The 26269-nt window shown below is 36.6% G+C and overlaps 1 protein-coding gene across 1 annotated transcript; it reads left to right on the plus strand.

The window, feature by feature from the left end:
• The first annotated feature begins 470 nt into the window (after positions 1-470).
• On the plus strand, positions 471-16511 carry LOC126651985 (cytosolic beta-glucosidase-like). The gene is given in 5 exon segments (XM_050338482.1): positions 471-483; positions 5994-6056; positions 10263-10490; positions 15675-15772; positions 16428-16511. Coding segments are annotated over 5 exon segments (486 nt in total).
• Positions 16512-26269: the final 9758 nt, after the last annotated feature.

Here is a 26269-nt window from a genome sequence, read left to right on the forward strand (position 1 = left end):
TTTTTCTAGGTTATTAGTGTTTTGGTGAGAAAACCTGCATATGACTGAAAAAAAGAAATATTTCTATGATCATTCAGTTTTAAAAACAGGTTTATCTGATGGTTTTGATTTTTACTTTATTGTGGTCTTATGCATCTTGCTTGAAGCATTTCCCTTGGTATCAGCATCTGTAATGTTCTCCTCAAGTATATTCTCTGGTACCTAATAGTATAGTTGCACCACCTTTTCAGACTTTGCATCAGTTGCAACAACAATATCAGTCAGATACTTATTCAGATACATATTCTCACAAACATTAGTTTTCTTTCAAATTTGGTTGGGCCTGGCTAGGGATTCACACTGATACTGTGCCTGTGAGCATTCAAAATTCCCACCAATGTTTTTTACCCACCATGTGATGTGATGAGCACACACCTCTGTCTCCTGACAATGCAGAGGTAACAGGTGGCTGCTGACATCTAGTTGATGGCATGGGGGTGAGAAGTAAGAAAAAAAATTCCTATGCTAGAAAATATATAAGTTGTTAATGTAAGAATGGGAGAATAATATAGACATGGTGTATATAATCTTTCTGCAATAAAAGCTAATAGTATGACAGGTTTCTAAGGGTAAATGGGATTTAGCTATTAACAAAGGAGAAGTTTCAGAAGCACCAGATCAACCAGATACTGGGCCTGTATTTTCAAACAAACCAAATTTGACCTCTGGTTTTGTATTCATGTGGACACTTAAATGATGATCCAGAATGAGGTAACCCTTGGATAAGGTGCTGGGATTTTGAAGCGTACATAGTGGAAAAAAATGGGCATACTGGTTTTAAAGCAGAACTTGGCATGTGCAATGAAGATTCTATGTACATGATTTTGAAAATTTAGCTGTGTAGTGAAATAGCCTACAGATTAATGACATAAATAGGGAAATTATGCTGCTTTTGAACATATGGAAGACTTTACCTTATATTTTAAAAATGTTAATAAGTTTAGTTTAAGATCATTCAGATGTGTCTTTCTAACTGTTGCAGTGAATCTGACTTGTTACAGCAGATATTCTCCTGGCAAAATTATATCAAGCAAGTTTGCCAGTAGGTAGCTCTGCAAACATCCTGAAGCTCCCAACTTCTAGAAAATGTAGACAGCTCTCCCTGAAACATCAGTGAAAGGGTACTGTCTCATCAAACAGGGTGCATTCAAAGGAACCAGGAGTCTACCTGTGTTTCTGGTACTTTTTGTATTGTTTTTCATATATACATATCCTCCTTTTTTTATCCTGACATTTTTGCATGATGGCTCATTGTTTTTAAGCTTATTCCCCTAGAAGATGAATGATCCAGGAGTGTGGAACAGCGGGACATGCCAAGATATAAATGAATAGAGCATGGTTTTACATGAAAGGGCTTCTGCCAGGTTTTCTACTGAAGTGTGCAAATTTAAATCTGTGGATCAATGCCCTGCTCTCTGCACACTCACTATTGGGTCACAACATACTGACAGTGACAAACTCCTGAGCGGACAAGCCCACTTAAAAATACTGTATGGAGGCACTCAGCAATAAAGGACAATTGCCTTCACAGCCAAGAACTACCAAGGACTTTTGAAGACTGATGACCAATATGGAATATCATTTTACATACATACTATACATCCTAATGCTGTTGCCATGCTGAATTGCCAAAATTGTCTCTGGTACAGGGAGTGATGTAACATTAGTTTTGCCCTCCACTATAGTTTCTGTAGAATTATTCCCAGCAAGATTAATTTGTGTGAGCTCCTCCACTGCAGTTAACTTGCTCACAACTAGCTTTAACTCTTCAAGATATTGTATACATATATCTGACATTGGAAAGCTTATAGCAGCTGGCATCACATTGGCAGTTTCCTCAGCAATATCAAAATATTCAAGCTGCATGATGCAATTACCAGAAGCAGTGGGAGAATATTTTATTTCTTCAGTCTCAGGCTTTTTTATGGTCTTTTAGCCAGTGGCTCACTGTTATGTCATTCACTTCATGAAGGACAACACTGTTATATGGATGGCTTACTTCTAAATTTTCTTCGAGGAAAAACATCCATAGCTGTAAATTCTCTAACCATCTGACTGATAATCTGTTTCTCCATGCTATATGCAGAAGAGAACTGATGGTTGTAGAGCTGCTTTAAGATGAGTCATTACTTGTTTACTTTTGCTTTAATAGTTTTGCCCAAATTTCACTGTTTATATCTACTGCTCAGTTACAGATTCTTGCCTAGTTTTCCTGATGTTCTTAATTTTAAATCTCTTCCAGCATTACAGCTCTCCAGATTTTTACCTGTTACCATCTGTTGATTTTTTACCCAAATATTATTCATCTGTTTTCTAAATGGAATCTCATTGCAATATTCTGCCTGTGTTTCTAATCTTCCCATGAACCCTTGAATTATTTCTCCATTTTCAGCAGCGTGCTCAGCTCCTCCTAGTTTAATAGATCTGCAGATTTCATTAATGTACCATTTACTCCCTCTTCTAGCTCATTATTGAAGCTATTAAATGAGATCAGAAGTAATACTAATCTTTGTGTACTGAACTAAATGCGTCCCTTCAAAGTTATTGTTTATCATTACCCTTCATTGTTTGTCATCACCCTTCATTTCAGTCAACATGATAGTTCATTTCCAATTTGATTTAAGTTTGGGAACAGAATTTTGACACATTGGAGATGGGAGAAGAAAGGCTAATCAGCAATCCAGCAGAGGCTTCTAATTAAGGCTCAATTTAGAGGATGAAAGTTAGGAGTCCTCTGCTGCAGCCACAGTGGAAGGTGGAAACTGTCTCCATAACTTAACTGAGAGCACCTTAAGCTCAGTGCTAAAATATCCTAAAGAAAACAGTATACTGCTAAAATTCAGACATATGACAGTATAGCTTCTGCTCTCTATTCATTAATTTTGTATTATTATTAAAAAATCAAGTTTGTCTGGCAGACTTCAAAGTGTTTTAGTAAATTTTTTTTCTCAATAGCAACTCCATTATGTTGCCAGGGAGGGAAGCTAAATTTATGAGTAGCAATTACAAAGAGAACTCTCAGAAGATATGAACTTCTATCTTTGGTCGTTTCAGAGACATACAGTCTTGCTTCCAAAGAAGCTATATCTTTCTACCATTCCTTGCACAGTGTAAAATTTCAGGAACAAGATTTTAATTTTCACCACCCCTTTAAAGTTCAATTTCTAAACTCTGTATTAAATATTATTAAACATATTTATGATACCTCATTAGGAAACATCAATTCAGTGAGGAAAATCTCCTTTTCTCAAGATGCAATTCCTCTGATAATAATTAACCCCCATGACTTATAATCCAACACAAAGCCTGTTCATCTTTCAACTTAATAAAATATCTAGCATTTTGTAAAGTGAGTTTGCCAACCCTTAGCATCAGGGCCAATTACTCCTACTCTTCATTGAAGTGCCAAAAAAATCTTTGTCCAAATACATTTGGATACTCAGGAACTGCTTGTTTTTTTATTATGAGTACTTGGTTTGAGCTCATTTGGTTACATATAGTCTGTGTCAGTGCAAATGTGAAGGCCTTAAACTTAGTCTGGAAAAACATTGACTCTAGATAGAACTTACAGGTCTCATAGTTTTATACATACATATCATGAACGAAATGATGGGAAAGTGAATATTGAAATGGAGGTTGGGGCCAGGGTATTTGTTGGATGTAGGGAAAATAGTCAGAAAGTCAGTGCGTCCTAGAGGCCATCACATGCAGTGGGTCTAATGGAAATATAATTGCAAGTCCCTCTACTGCAATAAGGAGCAGGTTCATGAATTTAGAAATACAATCAGAAATGGGATCACAAATGTAGAAATTAGGTTGCCAGAAAAGTTTGAGCTTAGTTGCTATAAGTGCAGCTTCTCTGAATTTTGAAGCTGTGCATCTTTCAGTATCTGTCTACTTATCTGACATAACCTGCTATCTCATTACTGTGAATCTGCCTTAACCTCTGAGGCAAATTTTGTTCACTCTTCCCCAGACTGCTTATGGAATATTTTCCTCCTACTCAATCTCTCCTAAAGCCCATCTCTGTCTCTGTTGATTCCTGATAGGGAATCAGCAGTGACACTTTTTAGCCTTGTTTTTGTGGTTAAGCATTTTTATAAAACTTTTTATTGGATTTTTATTGCTACTATCTCCTTTCTGCCCCTCTCCCCCCTATTATTGAGTTACATGTTTATTATATCTATTGTGAAATTGAATTGTATTATTCTCTGGGAAAAGATTTAATGTCCCATTTTCAAAGGTGCCTAGTAACATTTAATGATGTAAAAAATAAGCATTATTATTCTGGTTCATTAATGCTTATTAATCATGATTTAAGGTGTCCCTGATGAGTTTTATTGTAAACTGTCCTTACCTTGCACATGAAAGCCTGAGGAGGCTGATTCAACCAGAAAACATTAGCTAGTTCATTGCATTGATTTTTGGTTGTCTGTATAATACATGTGAGGGATATGTATGTTTGTCTAGACCACGTGTATGTTTGTCTAGACCATGTGTCAGCATGTGTTTTAGGAATAAGTTAGTAAGTTGTACCTCATTTCCCCCTTTGTTCCTTTGTATTCAAGATGCTTTTACCTTTCCTTTGAAAGACACTTGAGGAAATACTTGCCTGCTGTGAAAGCCCGATTTATTTTGCATTACATCTGCACTGTCTGGTTCTGCAATGTGCATTTTGGAATTAAATCAGCTTCTCTGCATCTGCACAAAGGATTTTTTTTGCTAAGAAGTTGACTCTTTTATTGTGTGCATTTCTGGCAAAAGTATGTGCATTGACTTAAACAGTGGCTTTTCTGTGTATGTTAAGGTTTATTTTTTTCACTATCAAAGAAAGTGTCAGTTACATGTAAAATGCTTTGCAGAAGTAGGTCCTCACCCAGAAAGATTTCAAAATCAAGAATGTGCAAGTGGAGTAAAGAATAAAAAATACTACTGGTCATACATTACAGCCTAGCAGTCCAGTATGTGCAGATACTGACCTTGGCAAAAGCAGTGTGAATGTAGCGGTATAATAAACGCGGGAAAGCTCCAGTAAGTTAAAAAAATAAAATAAATAAATAATTGCAGTAGTGCCATCTAGTGTGCCAGGTGTTGCCGTTTTCTGGGAGGGGACAGTAAGCTACTTTCAACCCATCTCACTTGTTACCTGACTCTCCTCCTGCTGCTGCTCTCTTTTCAGCCTGCTGACAGGAGAGCAGTAACAGCATTGACAGAAGGTAGAGGAAGAGACCTGAGGGCTGTTTTGCAGATGCTGATTCTGGCACACATGCCATAAGGTTGTCATTGCTGCTCTAAAAAAATGAGCATCCACGGGGTTTTAAAGAAGGAGAAAGATGGCTTTTCTGTCTGTACTCCCATACAAATCTTGCTCTTTTACTCATTGGTTTCCTCTACGAAACATGTAATGGCTAAAACATCCTTTCTCAGCCACTGCAGGCAAGTTTTTTTGGTGTTGGGAAAGAAAAGAAAAATAATTTTGATGCCAGAAAAGAAGAAGGGTTGCTGGATTTTGAAGCTTACTGGAAGAGGAGGAAATTATGTTTTGCCTGGTGACTAAAGGAATTATGTTGAGTAGAGGGTCCGCAAAGTCCTCTGTATGGGAGGTGGGAGGTGAGAGCGAAGGGAAAGGAAACAGGGTTCTGTTCTGTGTACTAATGCTTTGTACTAGGAGGAGCCCTTTTACCGTGACCACCCTGAGCTTTTCCACTGCTGCCTTTTCCACTTTCACTAATAACTCACTGAACCTCTCTGCTTTAATCCTGAGATACGCAAAGTGCATGGCTTACCCTTCAGTGTGTGAAGCTGCACAGGGTTTATTTTTGTCTTCAGTTTAGAATCTGCTAGTAACAAGTGGAAGAGCGATCAAGCCAGAAAGCGTTGTCTGCAAAAGAAGATGGCATCTCCACAGCACACATAATGCTGTGTATTCACCTGTCCTCTGCAACTGGTGCCAGAGGATATTGCTTTTCCAGTTGGATTTGCTTGGGTTGCAGCTACAGCAGCATATCAAATTGAAGGTGTCAATTTTTAGCTGTCAAAGTGTTAAGGAAGTTTCAAGTGAATGAAAAGTCTGGATCCAGGAAGGAGAGTGTTTGATCTTTGCCTTGTTATGTAGACACTACATCTGATGCAAATCAAGTAGCACTTCTATTTAAACATTTCTGACTTGAGCAGTAAGAAGAGTGTAAAGGATGTTTCAAATCTCAGAAATGTAGCTAGGTAATGGAAATGAATGAGGAACCCTTCACTAGCTATTGAAAGTGGGGTGGAAAAGAGCAGATATAAGTAATATTTCAAGTATTTCTTGCATAGTTCCTTTCTGTAGAGCTAATTATGTAAACACAGGGACATTCACAGCCACAACCCCTCCAAACTTTATCCTAGGTTCCTATTGGCTATTCTGAGACTGGACAGGAGGATTGCCTCGTCAGACATTGGTACTCACAAGAACTCTTTGGTTAGAAATTAATCTCCAAAGATTATAAAAAACAATGAACTGAGAGGTTAACAGTTGGATCTGTGAAGATTATCCCCCAGGGACATGTGTCATGTTCCCAACTGAATAGAGGGGCTGATAAAGTGATTTGTCAAACACAATATGAAAAGGTGCTGCAGGTTAGGGAATGGAAACACATAAATATGTAAACACAGGGACATTCACAGCCACAACCCCTCCAAACTTTATCCTTTCATAAATGTGTCTTTAGAAATCTTCAAAATACATATAGACCTGGTTTTCTCATGCCCTGCAGCATTCAGGCACTTAAATCCCATTGATTTCCGTACCTAAATGGAAGTTGTAGATTCTAAATTGTCTTTGAGGATGTAGCCTTTAGTTCTTGGTTATTGCTGAAATTGAGAGCACTTGCCCATGCTCGGTACCTTTTAACGAGCTCAGTTCACTTCACCTAATAGACTGCACAGCTCGCTGTTCCCAGGAAATCAATATTCTGGGCCAGATTCTAACTGGAGTCCTGCAATTCACACAGCTCTACTAACTAATTTTTAAAATGTGAATTGTGTGTGCATATAGAATGACATTATAATTTCCTGCCTTTTGAGTGTCTAGATGTGCAACTTTAATGTTCTCTTAATGTATTTTTAATGAGCTTTCTTAAGGCTTCTGAGTGGGAAAAACGTAAAAAAAAAAAAAAAATCTATAATATGGTCTAGACACTACTCAAATGACCCTTTTCTTGCAGAAGTAAGAAACTCAACAGGGAATTCCTTCTCCTGAAAGCTTTGGAGGCTGTGCAGCTTCCAACTTAGAGGCAGCATGATTGAAGCAATAGTTCTTGTAGAGTCCAAACTCGGTTGCTGCACATATCACAAGATACACAGTGGATGAGGCAAGGGCTGACAGGCTACTTTATTTTTTACTGTCAGCTATGTATTTATGCACAGCACAACCTTCTCCACTCTGTATATTTCAAAGCGCTAAAAAATCATACCAATTGTACTCTGCATGCTCAAAGTGCAGATTTCAAAGGTTCATGACTCAGTCAAATCAAAATCAATTTGCACCAGAACACTCAAAAGCACTTCTTCTTACTGAGGGCCATTTCTATGCTAAATTTCAGCTCTCTGCTTGATTTTTTTTTTTTTTTGAGAGGGAAAAGTTGCAAGAAATTCTTGTAATGTTAAAAGTGGTTTTCTTCACTTCTGTCATATGCCAAATAGTCAAACTGCATTAACAAAATTTCACTTTTTGGTTAGAGACCAGGCCAAGAAAACTTCACTCCAAGAGGTGAAAGTACAATTGAATTAGAAGGAAGTGTACTTGAAAAAGTGCATGAAAACTTACACACTCTGATCAGTAATATTCCTGCTTTACTAGCATTTAAATGGAAAAGCATTCTATTTTGTTCTGTTGTAATAATTGCAGAGAATGGGGAACATGTATCATAATAACTTATATTATTAATTTGATGACATTTCATGTGCTGATTTGGTATCTAAGTCTCACCTAAGTGTTTTAAATGTAAAATCAGTTCCTTTTCACTGTTCTTTTCTGGCCCCAAAGCACACTAAAACTCTGGTTATGTCTACACTATGAAGTGCTGTGTAGCGTGGAGGTTTCTGAGCATGCTTAGAGGTGCAAGCTTGGTTCATTGAAGTGGAGAGAGCTTTGTGCAGACTAATTGAGGCTCAGCAAGATGTGTTAGTGTAGGTAGAGCTTTCTGTTGCCTTGGCTGAATTCCTTCCTACTCTTTATTTAGGTAGCTCAGATACTCAGGGCTGTACATAGAGGCTCTTCAAACAGTATGAGGAACTCTTGAAAGTGGGTCTATTTGCTACAGCCCCAGTCAGGTCTTTGTAGTGGCTAATGACCACTGGAGCAGTACTGTATACTCCGCTGAAAAATGCCTTTCCCCCCTCCCTCCCATCTCCTTTGCTGGAGGAAGGCAGGCAGGTACAAAGAAATCATTGAGCATCTGCTCTAGATGATGGTTCTTAAATGAAGCTGTGTTAGCTGTCCATTATGGCAGCTTTTGGCTTTCCTTAACTCCAACAATAGTGAAAAAAAAGAGCTGTATCATATTGATATGGTGCAGAAAGCCTGCTCTTAGAGGCTTCTAAATTCTAGGTACCACCAAAGAATTACTGTTATTTGTTATTTCCTGCACTTCTCTCAAATGACTATTTATTTCAGTAGTCATGTTTGAAGTCAGATGCAGGATATAGAAAACTTTTAGTACTGTATTTTTCCAAGGAGCATACAGGAGAACACAAAGTCTGTGACAAATTCTGAGATTAAGAGAAACTCAAACTGTCTGGATCTAAAATGTGACCTACTTTGAAGGTTGTCCCATGTAAAATTTAATTTACTGACCAACCAAATATAGATGTATCCGTGCTCGTGTGCTGCAATAAAATTATGTAAAGATCATGAAATGTGACAATGATCTTTGAAAAGCTAGGATATAGAAATGATATTACAGATTTTAGTAACGATTTAAATTAAGTGTCTTCAATATACTTAACCTTGCATTAAACTTAGATTTAATAAGACAGATGTGTATTAAGTACTGAATATACTTAAGGGAGCAATCTTGCGTTGGCAGGGGATGGACTCAATGACCTCCTAATGGTTCTCCTCCATCTCTAATTTCTATGATACTAATTGATTATTAAAACACTTTTATTGAGGATTGATATGTAGCTATTATATAGGTATTAATCTTACAACCCAACTGATATTTAATTCATGCATAATTTTAACACACAGTGTCATTTTAGTTTTTAAAGAGTAATCTGGAACCATGCATTCACTGGGACTCTGAAAAATCTTGGTGGTAAATGAGGTTGATAATTTTGAGGTTAATTGCGATTTTATGATTAAAACGCACTTTGCAGAGGTTTACAGAGTAAACAGTAAGTTTACAGAACTCTCCACATAAAAAAAATGAAATATTTGTCTTATCTACAGCATTGCTCTGGAAAGACAAAGAAACTTGCAATGAAAAAAGGTGCATTTATTTGGATTAAATACTATATGTTGTTAAATGTCAGACAACAACTAAATTTTGAATATTTTAAAGGTAATCCATCTATTTCAATTTTGGAATTGTGAAGAAATTTCCCAAAACTCTGAAAGTTTAGGGAAAATGGTGCAGTGGTTTTGAGCATTCAAAAATCATTTATGTGAATGTCTGGCTAAACAAAAAGCAGAAGTTTTGCAGAGCCGTGTTATTAATTCAGCTTGTATATGCCTAGGGCCATGGCTCATAATGGCATTCCTTTCTTTTTAACAAACTGTCAAGCTTTTCAAAGGACATCCCGAAAGCCATAAGTGCCTATTTGTTGGATGTATTTCTCATACCCTAAAGGCTTTCTTTGATACAGACTGATCTTTTACATTTATGGATGGAAGTTACATTAGAAAATTCCCTTTGTGAAAACTTGTAATATCTTAAGAGTGGCAAACATCTGATTTTTGGCTAAGGAACTATAAAAAGTGTTACAACTCTGAATGTTTTTTAAAACAGGATTTTCAAATATATTAAGCAAAAATATTAATAAATGCAAACCCTAATGCAAATATGTATCAGTGCTTGAAAGTTCCTAGTTACTTTAAATAAAGTAAGGAGTGGGGAGGGAATACTGCTTATTTTGCCCATGGGATTTTTAGGGGTTTGTGCCTACTTTGTGATAAATATTTACATGCAACATATGTCTTTTGATGTCAAAAGTGTAATGACCAAGTTTTGTTCTTCAAGCAGAAGGCTAGAATGCAGATGGAAAGGGCCCTAATGTCTGGGACATATTCACCCATCAGGGAGGAGATCGAGTTTTCAAGAACCAGACTGGTGATGTAGCTTGTGGCAGCTACACTCTGTGGGAGGAAGATTTGAAATGTATCAAACAGCTTGGATTGACTCATTATCGCTTTTCTCTTTCCTGGTCACGTCTGTTACCTGATGGGACGACAGGTTTCATCAACCAGAAAGGCAATTGTTTCTTAAAAATAGAAGGTTGCAGCTTTAATTCAAGGTTATTGCTGCAGTCTGGCATAATTAATCCAGTATGCTATTCTGCAGTGTAGCTTTGAAATTGCAACTTTTTTTCAGAGTAATTATGGGATGATTTTTTATAGGTTTGCAACAACTTACTAATTAATATTGTAGATCCCCTTGGATAGCACAATCTTTTGGGATAGGATTATTATTATGTTTCCTATGTATCTTTTTGCTTACTCCAGTTTTTTTAATTGTAACTCTAAATCATTTTGCTTCATCAGAATGTTTATACTTACAGGGATCCTAGCCATGAGAATATTTTTGGATGACTTACAATAGACAAGTTATCTTATTTGGCAAGTGCATTTAGATAGCTTATCAGTATACTCTAATGTACTGAACTTCACATTGATTATTTTGCACTGAGGGACGTACTTTTCACAGACATTTTTCTTCAGCAAATTAGAGAGGATTCTTCATGCTCAGATACGAACTTAGTTCTCTGACAAACAGAAGCCAGACTCTGCTCTGAAGAGTTCTCACAATCTCAGCAGGCAGTGTAAATATGAAAAGGGATACGGCCCATAAATAAGCCAGTCAGATTGCTAGAAAATTGGTTTCACTTCTGATTCATTTATTTTAATTCCATTGGTGTGGACTGGGGGAGAGATTAAGGTCACTCACTAGGAAAAGATAGGAAAGGCCAGTTGTTCCTACAAAACACAGGGAATGGAAGAAAGAAGAAATAAAGAGAATCTGAAGAATAAAAGCAACTGAAGCTGAACCAGTTAGGATGTGAGAATCAAAGTAGTTGGCTGAGGTCTCCTGTATGCTGGGAGGATAATGTTCCAAGGAGAAAAAAAGCAAAGTATATTTGGATGAACCTCTGAATCTCACTCCTGCCTCCTACTCTTCTGCATCTCAGTTCTACCAAGAAGATATATATCATCATACTTCTAGGGTAGTATTTGGATAGGAAATTCTTTTCCTGTTTTGAAGATTGCAAGGATGGAAGGCTACAAGGCATAGGACTTCTTAGCAAATGTTCTTTAGGTTATCCTTATCTGTACTAGGTTGATACTAGCAGAAGCAATATTTTCCTCCAAAATTTTGGTCATGTAGAGCTTGGCTGTTCAGTAGAAAGCAGCCTATCCTCTGCATCCTGCAGATTAAGGTTTTCACCAGAGAGTGGAGGAGTCTTTGTTTCAACATTTCAGAAAGGGAGGCTGGTAAATCTGCTGTAAACAGACCAACCAGCCATTTTTCCCTGCAGAGCCTGATTGCAAAAACCGTGCCAGTATCCCAGAGAGGCTTGAATGGAAACCTTTTCTTTGCCATCAAAATTTACAATATGTGGCCTGCTTTCACTGGCATAGCTTGCTTTTCCCTGGGAACACTTTTTGTGGTGTGTTGAAGTTAAATTTGGCTGAGTCGCTGTGGTTTCTTTGCTGTGCTGATATTCCTTCAGCTGGGGCTGCAGGCACTGTAAAACCCCACCAAGCTCCCGACTGAATGGGCTTTGTTACTTAGTTGTCAGAGTGGGAGATAGCAAGCAGACATTCTGTATGCACTTCGTAAGGAAAGCTAACATTTTGACAAAACTCAGCTTTAATTTCAGAAAACGTTCGCTTGATCCCCAGTATAAGCAGTTGCCTGATTAATATTATGAACTTTACATTTAACGAAAAGGCATTGGCGGAACTCCAAGTAGGCCAGCTTTCATTAGGCAGGAGTTCACTTCTCTTGTGCAGTGATCTGTTGAAGCAATTGTAACTGCATAGCATGGAAAGGCCATCATCTCCTATATAAACATTTTTACAAAGAGCATGTGAAAAATTAGAAAGCTTAAAGCTATGTCCTTTCAAATAAAATCATTCACACCAACTGAATCACTACCAATTTCACACCTAAGATGTAGGACATTTGAAAACCTTTAAAACCACTGTTCCTAAGTTAGTGGAGGTAAGGTCTTTTAAAAGAGTGATCTTGTAGATGTATTGTTCCTAAGGCATGTCAGGTTTTAGGTTCAAGCTTACACCAAGTTTTAAAAGTATTTCTGTACAATTACTGCTACCCTAAAAGGTGCTCTGTGCAGAACAAGTGAGCTGCTAAACATTAGAGGTTGGTGCAGAAAAAGACAGGTGTTGTAGACATGGGGGTATTGAATCTGTGAGAATTTGATGTTATGCCTCACTTCAGCATGAAGGTGGGGAATCAGGATGGGGAGAGAAGATGACAGAAAGGAGAAAAGAACATCCTTCACTTTCCAGTGACAAAGTGGTCCTTAATATCTCTAATCCCCAAATTTTGCAATATCTCCACAAAACCATTATAAATACACTTTCTCTGAAAAATGTTTTCTTCTGTATTTCTACTTCTGCCTGACCTGCAGATACAGCCAGAGAAACTAAATCAGCCTACTCTGGAAGGTATGAGACAATCTGGAAAATTGACTTGACATTCACATTTTTCAGAGATGCAGTTCTATTTCTCTTCATTTCCTATCAAAAAGCATAAATCTTCTTCAATATTGGTGTTTAATTGAGATGTAAAAAATAAATGATAGCTGGTTGCACTTAAATGTTATAAATTGTACTGTATAATTTATAATCTGAAAATTAGAATGAGAAATGCTAGTGTCCTCTAGGTAAGCACTCCTCTCAATATGGTAGAAGAGGATCCTGTACCAGCAAAGGATTTCTTTTTTACAGTTTAAGTTTATGTAGTCAAATGTGTAGTCCCACTAGCAAAGAGTTAACACACATCTAGTCCCACTGAAGTCAAACGGGTTCCCATTCAAAAACTACAGTAAGAAAATGTATTTGCTGCTATTCAAAAGCTGCTCCCATTCAAAAGCTACAGTAAGAAAATGTATTTGCTCTTGCAAATGGTAAGAATTTGCTTTTCAAAATTTAGAATTCTGGTATATTCCTTTCTCTTTACATGGGTGTGTGCTCAGGCACAAGCACATATTTCCTCAAAAGTTTTTTGGTGCTGCATTCAAAAGGAAAAGCAAACTACCTGTGAGATTTATTGTGAATTACTTTGTAAACAATCTTATTGAGTCTTGCTGTGCTGAGGGATGTGTATGCACTTGTTTGTTTAGGACAAGGCACTGTCTAAATCTGGTGTTCATAACTGATTGCTGTTTGGCAGAAGCTATTTGGCAGAAATCCTTAAGATCAATCATTTGAAGTAGGGTTAAGTTGAAGTCCAATATATCCTTTTAGGAAGAAAGTAGTATGGTGTTCTGCGTTGGCATTTTTAAACATCAATACACAGTAAACTGAACTTGAAAATACCAGGAAATATATAGTAAAAGTATAGAACAAGTTTTCTGCTTTGGATTATACAAATTTTTGGTTCAGAAACTGTTAAGAATAATGATCTAAGCCATACCTAACCTCCTAAACATGTATTTTATTAACTTCCAACTTAGTCCTCCTCCTTCTCCTTTCTGCTGTGCTTTTACTTCTGTAGACCTTTCTCAGTTCTGTGTTTCAGTACAGCAAGACCTTGGGATACATATTTCATAAGCACCTATGACTTATTACGATATGTGGTAGTCTAAGACCCACAAAAATATTATGAATTTTAGGTTTCTGAGGTTATTAAACACTTTGGTATATTCAGCCCAAGTCTCTGAAGCAAAGGCTGACTGATTTCTATGTTCCACCAGCATGATAGAGACCTATTCCTGGCTGGAGCCTCTTAGCTTAACAAATAATAATTCAAGGCCACTGTTGGCCTTTTCCAATTACAGCACTAAACCAGATAGTTCAAGTTAAAGAGCAAGCTAATTGATACTCTTTGAACCAGAGCTTATGATGTGTATTTCAATATCTAGTGTTTTCAAAAGGCTTAAAAGCAATAAGTTGTGTTGGGATGTAAGCAAAATCAAAAATGCCTATTTGAGAGCTTAAAGTATCCTGATATTTAAACTTACAGTGACCTCTTAGCAGCATAAAAATAGTCCTTTAGGAAACATATTCATGTCAGCCACTACTAAATCTGAACAGAAGGTGAATTCCTTTTAAGCCTCTAGAAATACATCCCCAGTGCTGGCTAGCTTTAATGACACATCCAGGAAATTAAAGTTGATCTCTGTCTTAGCAAGAGGGGACAAGAAAGGTTGGAAGTCATGAGCTTTCAGAGAGGTGAGCTAAATCCTTCTTGCAGTTAGAGGGACTGAGCAGTCTGCAGCAGTGGCAGTGTAAAAGGATGAGAGATGATTTCTTTGATAAACTATTGCCAAGCCATTCCAGTTGATGGCTAAAGAAACCAGTGCCTGAAACTCCATATAAAATCTAGTAGAACACAATGAAAAGCTTTAATTATCATATAGATCTAATGAGGGAACTTTTGAATTCACATCACTGCAAAACGTTGATTACATGACTGTATCTTTGTCTTAATGCTGGTACAGCAATGGAGAATAGAATATTCTAGAGAAAACAGCTAATCCAGCTAACCAAGTTCAAATTGTAAAAGATCAGCTTAGCTACCTTGCTCAGTGTGGCATTAAACTCTTTAAAAGACACAGTTCTCAAGGAGAGAAATGCTTTCATTAGAACAAATCTACCTACCTGTAATGCACTCAAGCATCAGGCTTTTTCCAACACTCTTGTATCTTGCACATGCAGTCAGGCTGCCATTCAGGCATTTAAATGAAAGGATTATATTTTCATGTGACCAGCACCCATCAGAATTATGTTTCTCTTGGGGAGTTGCTGTCCACTGATCTATTTTGAAAATTTGCATCCTCATTTCATTTTATGTGCCTGGTTGGAAGATTTTGTGTGCAGAGCATTTTTGCCAACTCTGGGGTCTTGTAACTGCAGTCAGCATGCAGTTGAGAGGGAATATTTGCATCTTATAACAGAGAAAATATGCAGTGAGGTTTCTTTAAATTATAAAATGTAATAAAGTTACTATTAACCCTTTTTTGTTTCCTTTAATATTTTCAGGAGTCAATTATTAATGCAAACCCATTAATAACCTGGGAAATGGCATCCTGCTTCCTGTATCACTTTGACTTACCTCTATCCTTAGAAAACAGAGGAGACTGGAGATCTGGAAAGCTCATTGCAGCCATCCATATTCATGTTAATTATTGCTTCAGAACATTTGGAGACTGAGTGATAATTACTAATGGGCCTTATGTTGTTGCTATAGGTCACTGTGAAAAAGGTATAGCCCCAGTATTGGTAGTAGAGCTTACAAAGCAGATTATAAAGTATAAAAATCTCACGCTAAACCCTGATGCAGTTGTGGTAAGGTATTTGGAGAAAAGACTATAGATTTGTTACTATAGCTCTGAACTCAGAATGACAGAACCTGTATGGATTCTGTTGAAGATTTCTGAGGAGCCCATCTGGATGGCATAAGACATTGTATAAGATATAAATAAACAAGTCACCTTGGGATTCATAACTTAATTTTTGCATGTTGCCTATAAAGAGTAGGAACCTTAGTGTTTTCCTATTGCCTTTGTACTTGATAGCAGTTGTACCGTTTGAAACGACACACCACTGTTATGTCATCTTTTGAACTCCAGAAATGATCTTTCTGGTGCCAGCAGTAAGGCTTTCCTGGCATGCACCTACTCCTGGCAATGGGACGTGTGGTGACTGCCAGTACCAAGGGGTTAAGGAGCAGTGACAATAAGCAGATGCTAATGTAGGAAAGATATTTTAGTCTTCTCATTAAAATAAGTCATTTCACTGTCTTCATGGATATTTGCACAGTTTTGCTTTTCCATTGTTAGTCATAAAAGGTCAGTTCATGGAAAATTAAGTTAATAGGGTCAGTGCAATTTGGTGAAAACTAGTTTTAGTTTGTAGCTTAGAAAAGATAGAGGGTAATGCATCTGATTTTATGGGCTTTCTTACATCTGTTCTGAATAAAACTTCTGCTCTTTTGTTCTAGGATACTTACAATAACCCTATAATTTACATCACTGAGAATGGATTTTCCCAAAGTGACCCTGCTCCACTTGATAACAGTCAATGATGGGAGTATTTCAGGCTGATTTTACAGGAAATTTTAAAAGGTGACATTTAAAATTATGAAAGATTAATTGTGCAAACTTAATATAATTTTACTTTGTGCTTATTTTTATTCAGCAATGACCAATGATTCTTGAAGCTAAAACTTATGTAAATCAGAGTAAAGTGATATGATTGGAAAAAATGTTTAGCTGAAAGGAAAGCAAATAGTTTTAATCCTGTTCCCCCTGTCTTCATGTAGAAACAAATGAAAAGGTACTCCACATATACATAATTTCTAAACTCAGTTTTGTAAGGTCAAGTTCTTCATTGAGCAAAGCAACCACATTCAGAAGTGCTTATCATTCATACTTCTCATTGTGAAGGATGTAAAATTGTGGGATCTAAAAACCTGACCTGCATCTCATAATATCCTTACACAATACAACCTCCCCCACACAATGAAGTCTGTGTAACAAATTGTTTCTGTACAGGGCCATTAAGTCATTAGAACTCATCTTCTACCAATGTGGTCAACATTGGTAAAGCTCTGTTTTTATGCTTTACCTATTGTTTTTATATTGGTCCAGTTTCTAACCTTCTAGAAATTCCTTCCTTACCTTCCTTCCATTGGTAGTATTCTCTAAGGTAATTTACAGAAAGTAGATATTCTTACTATGTATCCAAGGAAATGTACTTTAAGATGCCAGTTCATTTCAGATAACAGTATCCCTGTTGTATTTGTCCAAAGTGATCACAAGCATGATTGTCATATATAGTTCAGTAGTTTTTTGTAGCCATTTTTCCATTGTCATGCTTTTTTTTTATTTTAATTTTGCTATTTATATCCTTCATTTTGTCCTTACTTTTTTGTTAAAATGTTCACTTAAAAGCTACCTTTCTGTCTTCCTTTATGTTTAAAGTTGCAATTTACACTTGTCATCCATGCCAATTATATTTTTTTCTACAACTAAGTAGAAGATGCGAAGGACTGTGTTCTGGCACTGAAACCAACTGATAGGGCCTGTTTGTATCTGAAGCAAATGGGCCAGTTACCAGCTGTCTTAGGAGAGCACTTCTGAGGCTGTACCATATCTGGCCCCATGTCTGGAGATTAATAGTTGGCATTGGACAGCAGTTTTATCAAGGAGTTCTTCTTATAATTTTGTGGGCAAGATATCTGGACTTTCTTTGAAGACGTAAAGAAATTAATAAACACTGGATTCTCAATAGTTGATGAAATGGAATTCATTTACCAAACCTAGCTTTTTTACAGTGTTTTACAATGTACAATGGCTTATCCTGAGGTAAACATTTAGGGTAGTTCTGATGAATCCCACTTCGATGCATTTGTTGACTCTGTTCTCTTTATGCATAGTAAGGAATGAAGGGGACTAGCTTGGAGGTAGACGTTTATTGGGAGATCAAGAGTGGAGTAAAATGAAGCTTTACTATTTGTTCAGTCCAACAAAACTTTTAAACATGTATGTGGTCTGACTGTTACTAGTGCAACTTTACACAGGTTTAGTTATATGTGCAGTTCAAAATTAAATTGGATTGATCTTTATAATTTTATTCCCTGAAAAAACATGGTGGAATGCTGGCTGAAACAGGTCCCTTTATGCAAAGATAATATAGCTATTAAATCCATCAGCTGTAAGGCACTCTATGAAGAAATTTCAATAACATTATCCCCATATAACTTCTTTCCTGCTATTCTGTTGTCAGGGCCACTCTGTATGTACTGACCCCATGAGCAACCCATTTCAAGTTTTCAGCTCAGATTGATGCAAAGCAGGATACCCCAAGATGTTCACTTTATTCAGTACCTAAATGCTTAACCATTTATTAAGTGTTACATGAAGCAGAACAGTTTAATTGCTTTGCATTCAATGTCTACTCTACAGTAAGTCCTTATCTTTTGAGCTAACTTTTGAAATTATTAGTACTGGTTCATTCATGCAACAGGCTCTGAGTTATGACAGGGGACTTCAGGGATTCTGTTGAGGGATTTGGATATGTCTACTTATTTTTTTTTACTAACCAAGAAATAAATATGTTTCACTACAAAGGAGAGTATATCTACAGTTTGTTACTGCACTTGTTAATAGAAATATTTTAGTATGTTGTATTGGATTGATAGTATCCCCATTTTATCTTCTTTTTTCTTCGTTAAAAACCTTCCTAGCTTTTAGGATACATGTTTACACTAATTATGTTAATCTTGACAGCCAAAATTTTCAAAATAATAGGGATCTTCCCTTTTCAAGATCTTGCATTTTAGAAAGAGCTATGCTCTACTAGCCTGAAAATCAGATACTTCAACAGCTGTCAAGCTACATGTCCAAAATTTCTAAATGTTTTTACTGTCATCAGGACTATTTAAATTACAAGATCTTGGAGGGCAAGAGCAGTCCTGAGTTGGTACATCATCCTTCACCTAAGACTGTGATCATGTATATGGATAAGTAGTAAAACTTCTGTATGTTACCCCTATGCTGTCACAGAAAATTGAGATTTTTGGTTTTTAGTTAGTTAGCAAGACCAGAAAGAGCAATATAAATACAGAGTAGGAAATAGAGAGCAAAACTCATGCAGCTACTATAAATCACATCATTGCTATTATAGATGGGTACAACTGCTGCCATGTTGCTTCTGTAATATATGAATAGATAAAAGCACCAATATTTTAATAAATGTGGATATACATATTTAGCTCCTCTACAGAGAAATAAGCATGCATGGTGCTTCACAGATAAATGAAAGTGATGTCTTCTTACCCCAAGGAACTGAAAATCTAATTTAGATACAATGCATGAAGAGATGATGAACAAAAAGCTGGATGAGAGGTAAAGAGAGGACATAGGTCAGAGTAGTCAAATGGTTTTTTCTACAGTTGCTCTTCCTTAATTTTATGTAATTTATTTTAAAGATGACATCTAGACCAAAGATCAATGCTGCCAAAAAAAAGTAGTTGAAAGTATTTAGTTTTGAAAAGTGGAATCTTCTAAAAGAGATAATGTAGTTTCATAAAGTCAATGAAGGAGAGCAGTGCAAATATGGGTAAACTATTGCCAGAGGCAGCTGATGGAGAAAAGCAATGAAGGTATTTCATAGTCTGGGTGGTAGAAGATTATTAATAATGCTGATGGGGAGGGAAGAAGGAATTAAATAAGTTTTAGGTTGCAGAGGGCTGCAAGAAGTAGGCACTGGAAGTTAGTAGAAATAGAAAGTAAAGAAGTTGAGGATGATGTGATGTGATATGAGCAGAGGCAAATAAGAGAGAGATGAGCAAGAATAAATGTGAGCAAGCAGGACTAGATTTGGAAGTAAATAGGAAACATATGAACATTTAATTTGGAGTCAGCTAGAAGGTCAGCAGTAAAGGATGCAGGGCAAATAGGAGAAATGATTGTGAGCAGAAAAGGATGGGTAAAGCTTAAGATTCAGATGGTGTTAATTTTCTCCTTAAATATGCTTGAATGAAGCAGAAGAGAAAATGAGATACAGAGAATGCTGACTGCAATGGGAAGTGCAGAGCAGAACTAAAACTGACAGTAAGCAAGGTGGTGCAGTTAAGGAAGATTTTAAAAAATTGAACTTTAAGTTAAATGCAGTCCCTTCTGGATAGCTTTTTGTGTTCTTTTTTCCCTCAGACTTCTTAGAATTGTTATAAAACCTTTTATATATTGTCATCACTGTACACTTTGACCTTGCTCTCATGAACTAACCATTTAGTCTGTGTTGTAGATACATACAAGCCTGCTTTTGCTGCATTCCCATGCACATAAAACAGTGAGATTATAATGCAATACTGTAGTCCATGAAAATATGATTTATTGTTAAATTAAATATGGATGTCATAATGTGAGCCCCTCGGGTCAACTATAAGCTTGAGTGTTATTGAAAGAGCTGCAGCAGCAGCTCTGTTTCTTCATTGCCACTGACAAAAATGCCTCTACAAATAGAATACAACAATGCAGACATATTAAGGAGGCTCTGAGATGTGCTGTCCCTGGCATAACATTGCCATGTGACATTTTCAAGAACTATAAATACATTGACTGCATTATAGTGTAAAAGTTAAGAAGCTTTGCAGTAGTCACTGCAGAAGCATTTAAATCAAGCTGAATTTATTGTGAATACTATGAGGGATTCAAAGCTTTTAAAAACCCAAACCAACCCAAACAAAATAAACCAAGAAATACTTTAAATCATAAAGATATAGAAAGGATAGGACAATATTTTCATCAGGTTTTAACATAGTTTTAAAAAGTCCAGAGTACACAAGTAAAATTCCATAAAGTTCCAGTTAAATGCCTGTCATGACAAGAACAGCCACATATAATTCCTTAGGAAAAATGTATGAGAACACCTCAGACAACAGAAATTGCCACTTTGTAGCAGTATTTTCTTATTACTGAAAGTTTAGACCTCATTTTTTTCACATTAATCCTTTAATCTGAATATTTTTACCTGCAAAAGTGAGACTTTTTTTTTTCCTAAACTCAACCAGTAGTTTTCCAATGCAAAACTATGAAGGAAAAATTTCTTTCTCCAAAATGACCTGTAATCTGCCTTCATAAGTGTCTTCAGTGAAAACACAGTAGTGAGCTTATGTTGGGAAAATTTCTATTGGGATTAGGGTAATAGAAACCAGGTTAGTACAGCAACAGAAGAAGGTCTCTGAAACAAGGATATGTGAGTGAATTTCTTCTTTGCCAGTGTCTTAATTTTGATTGAAAAAATATTAAATTAAAAGGCATAATATGCAGTAGCTGCTAGGTGTCTATGGGCTGATCAGATGGTCCCTGGGAAAAGGACTGTGTAAGACACGGGAGCTTTGTGTGCAGTGTTAGAAAGAGGGCAGCTCGATCAAGTGGTGCAGCAGTTTATTGAAATTGGGAACTGGGATTTAGCCAATATCTCATTCTCACGCAGTACCTGGGATGTGCTTAGGATCAGAAGTAAGCAGACCCCAGCCTCCAGTGAACTGTTAGTTTTCAAAAGCGTTAGCAACTGCAGCACAAGAATAGCTCCTGCTCTGTAAAGGAAAGATACTGTGTGGGAGGCTTTAGTTACCTCAGAGAGGATAACCTAAGCAATTAGGCACTGTGGATGTTGTACTACTGCTAGATAGCTCATGATTAAGTCCCTGCTAGAAACCTCTTTGGGGTATTAGTCTTGTTACAGACATACTATTTGCTTTGCTTAGCAGCACTACTGCATTGTTGAAGCAAAAATCAGGAGCCTTCAGCTTTGCTGCTGGTTGCCTTAGTTGTGCAGGCAAAGACTGGGGATCTCAACAGCTAACGGGTTTCTAATCTCCAAATCACGTCTACGTGGCCAGAAAGTTAGAGGCAATTATTGCTCACCTGCACTTTAAAGAGTTCCCACAGGAAATTATTTGTACATGCACAATGTAATCCCCACATCAGAAGTAGCTACTGTCGTGTTTTTGATTCTGTTTTTTATTGTGCAAGATGAAAGACAATGACAACCTTGCTGAGAAAAAAGCAACTCTCACAAATAAAAAGGAGAGATTTTTGGCCTCTATGATGAATAAACAGTCTTTTATGAAAATTGTGAGTTTAAATTCATCAGATGTGGATGGCACATAACATCATTGGGTTTGATATCAGTTCTATGCCACATGCTCCATTTGGAGTTACCTTTCAGGAGTAAATGTACCAAATCCACAGTGGCACATCATTAAAAAGTACTGTGGTAGTGTTGTGTCTTTGAGACAGCTTTTAATTTATCTCCCCGTTTTAGGATAATTCAGTTTTAAATAACTCAGGCCCATTAAGTGCATTCTGAATGCCTTTCCTAGGATTATGTACAGGATCAGTAATAGCAGAAACTAAGTTAATATGTAATGCAGTTTGGCTAAGCTTTTCCATATAGGCATATATCTTTCCTGGAGTTGAGAGATAAGTTCAGTTTATTAGAATAAACATCTGTACTTAGATACCTATCACCTCTTAGTCACAGATTTATGTTCTATAAAATGAGATTTTGCCTTCTAATATAAAACAGGAAACATATTTCTTCTTAGAGCAGAGCGCATTACCAAAATTATTATGAAAATTGATTCAAGAGGCATTAGAAAATTAGAGAGAAAGCTATTGAATTTAGTGGTGCTAATACAACTTTTATCACAAGATGTTCATGTGTTCCTGAGTATTTTCCATGGGAAGTATTCATGCCTTGCTTCTCATGTTTCTCTCTAAATATCTGCTCTTGACAATTTAAGAAGGTGGAACTGTGATATGATTGTCCTTATGGTCATTTGACAATTACTGGAGAATGGATATTTTCCAATATATATTTTTAGAAGTGAAAATAGGAGGCTGAATTAAAAGATAAACTTAGTTAGGGTCTACTACATTAAAAAACAACAACTGTGTTTTGAAATGCTTGGGTGGGTACCTAATATATTGCGATCCAGCTTCCAAACTAGTTATTTTTCATTATGTTTCTGTGATAATAATAGCTCATAATTTGATTTCATGGGAGTTATTGTCATTCTAAAGGGCTGAAAATTATATAAATGCAGCTGCATGGGGAATATTACAATGTCAAACCAAGTAGTGTCATTGCAGACCTACGTATATCCTGCCACAATGTCAATGTAAAAGTAAAGAAACCATATTGATCAATAGAGCAGAATATCAGAAGTGATTGGATAAAATGCAAACAATGCATTATCTCTTGTACAGTCTTATTAAATGAAAATACAACTTTCAGGCTATAACAGTACATTGGATTCGAACTCACATACGTCTGGGTTTTTAAAGCCACTGCAATTTTTACTGAGCAAGTTTATGCTCCTTCAATGCATGAACACATACGTTCAATATGACCTACTTTATAATTGCTGTGGGAGTTTGCCTTTGCATTTTTTGATAGTTCTCTATTCAGATTCCCAACCATAGCATTGCATTAGCTTATTTGCATTGAATCAATTTTTGCTAAGGGATCTCCCATTTTTACATAAAGAAATACTTAGCTTCGTTACACAGAGAGTGAAGTATCTTGATATCAGTGTTAAACTAGGGAAATTGAGGTAGCACAAGTTCAGTGCAATTTAGCTAAGGTCAAAAAGCAGATAGTACCTGGATTTTTCTGGTCTCCTGTCCTGACTCTGTCTGTGCAATGTCACATTCCTGCTGTGAACACATTTAGAAATAAACATTCATATCAAAGAATATGCAGATGTACCTGAATGCACTATATATGTCTCTCAAAAACACTAATGGGAAAGTCATCTACCGAACTTGTATTGTAGATGGAAATTAAATTCAAAATGTTACTATTTCAAATATATTAAGGACACTTATCCCTAGTGCAGCAAGTCTGGTGTTTGAACAGATTTTTGAGGAGTTAATAATTCTATTACACAGTGGAATAATTTGCTCAGAAAAAAAGGGGGATGATTATATTTCTGAGAAATGAAAAATCAAATGATCAAATAGTAAAATAAGTTCAAGGCATTATTCCTCTATAAGAATGCTGCATCTGTCCAGATATAACACAATTTAGAATATATAAATTGGAAAAAAACCCCATAGCTTTTACTTTTTCATGCTAGAATAACAGAAGACCAGTAACATGATATTTTCTAGAGCTCCCTAACAATTTATTTTAAGAAAGAAAGAAACGTAAGAAAATTAGGTTCTCCAGAGGAGAATTAATTTTATCACATTCATGAATGCTTAAAAAGAATTTATTTTTACTTGTAATATTCTTACAATAATGTAACAGTTAAATGTATTTTCCTTGTTATTCCCTGAGAGAAGAAACTCTCTGTTGGTGTCACTATTTTACTTTGTAAAAGTAACATCTGAAAATAAAGACCCTCCTAATATTTACAGCACTTCTGTGTTCTATTTTCAAATTGTCCATCCTGACACATTTATATAGCATAAAAGTGAATTGGAAGCATTAGAATACAGGGGGTTTTTAACGATGTTGCATTGTAGATAAAATCTGAAGTGAACTGGACGTGCATGACAGTGCTTGTTAGTATTGGACTCAAGTGGTTAATTGCCAATTAAAGGAAAGAAGAAAATGCCCCTGCAATGGCTGTTTGCAAAACAAGGGAAGAAAACTTGAAAAGGTCCTTTCTCTTTCATCTCTTACCATGTCTCCTCTGTGTTTCCATATTTAAGAAACCTTTAAGACACTTCCATGTTAGTCTTCCATTTTATTCCCTCAGTAACACCATTGGGTTAGGTCTAGCAAAGACTTTTGAATTCCTAGAAACCCTCACTGTCTTCTCAGCTAAAGTGTGATTTTTGTTGTTGATGTTTTTTCTGTTGCCTGATTTATTGTAATTCAGGTAACATTGGTATGAAACAACATGGACATCATTAGCGGCTACGGGAGTTTTAGTAAAGGGTTTAAGCAACAAAGAAAAGTTTTGATTTTTCAGAAAGGATTAACTGTATGTGCCTTAGGTGTTTGAATGTTTCTAAAAAGAAGTCAGAACCCAGTGACAGTACTACAGCAGTTTGCACTCTTCTTTCTCCAAAATTATGTGAAACATAATTTTACAAAGAATGTTCAAAACCACATTTTTAGATACTGTGTGTCCTTATAATGAATTCTTACTGTTTACTTGGATGATTAAAAAAAAAAAAAAAGGTGTCAAACCAATGCTCTTGTTACTGCAGATGCAGGATCGGCACTCCCAATGAAGAGCTCATGCAGTATATTTTCTGCCTGGGCTAATACCTCACAGTACTACATTGGCTCCTGCTGTAACAATTGAAACTGCCATGCACTTTACACATTTATTCCTCAGTCACTGTGCATTGTAAAAATCCAATCTAAAGATCTTAAAGGAGTGAATAAGCATGGCTGAATGCAGAGCCAGAGGAACATGCTTTAGTCCTTGCAGAAGGGGAGAAGAGAGTGCTTTTGGCTTCTGCAGCTTCTGAAAGTCATTTGAAAGCACTCTCTTGGACTTGCATGCCTTTTATATCTGCAACTCAGACTGTCGCCTCTGATCTCAGCAACCAGCTTTATGCTTGTCTGGCAGTCTTTTTCTCATGAGCTACCCCAGCAGTTATGAGCAGCTGGGTGCATAAGTAAACAGTCCCCAGGTTCTACATCCTGTCCTTTACTCAACATCTTTATAAGCTTCTGAAAACGATCCTTCACTAAGAAATACAATTTGCAGAGCTGAGTGGGGAAAAATCGTGTCACCCCTCCCTCAGGTATTGACTTTGCAGGGTGGGAATTAGCTTCAATACTGGATCTGCATCCTAAGACTTCAGTAATTCAGTGTTTCTTAATATAGGTTGCAACAGCAATTAGAGTTGTGGAATTCCCATTTTTATTCTTTTGAGTGTTGTGGATTTTTTCTCTGTTCCTTTTTAAATATCGTGACATTTCTCTTCTTTTTTTATTCCCTGCTTGTCTTACCCCCATTAGTCCTGTGTTTTCCAGCAGGCAGATGCTGATTTTCCTCATCCATGTGTAATCCCAATGAAATTTTCATTTTCCATATTTTATAGTGTGCTGCTATTCACCTTTTTAAACACAGGCAATAGCAGTCCAAGGGAGAAGAATTCACTAACCTCCTGGGGAAACTAAAAATGATCATAGTCTAGCAAGTCAGTCTTTAAATGTCCTTTGCCCATTCCACCCTCCCCTCTGCTACTCTTTAAGTATTTAAATCTGCCCCCTACCAGTCCAACTTCCTCACCAGATGGTGCCTTCTGACTAGCTCTGCCTTTCTTCAGAGGATGAATAAGTACGGCAAAGAGCACAAGG

The sequence above is a fragment of the Myiozetetes cayanensis genome, unplaced genomic scaffold, assembly GCF_022539395.1.
Source record: "Myiozetetes cayanensis isolate MyiCay16 unplaced genomic scaffold, myiCay2020 scf7, whole genome shotgun sequence".
NCBI lineage: Eukaryota > Metazoa > Chordata > Aves > Passeriformes > Tyrannidae > Myiozetetes > Myiozetetes cayanensis.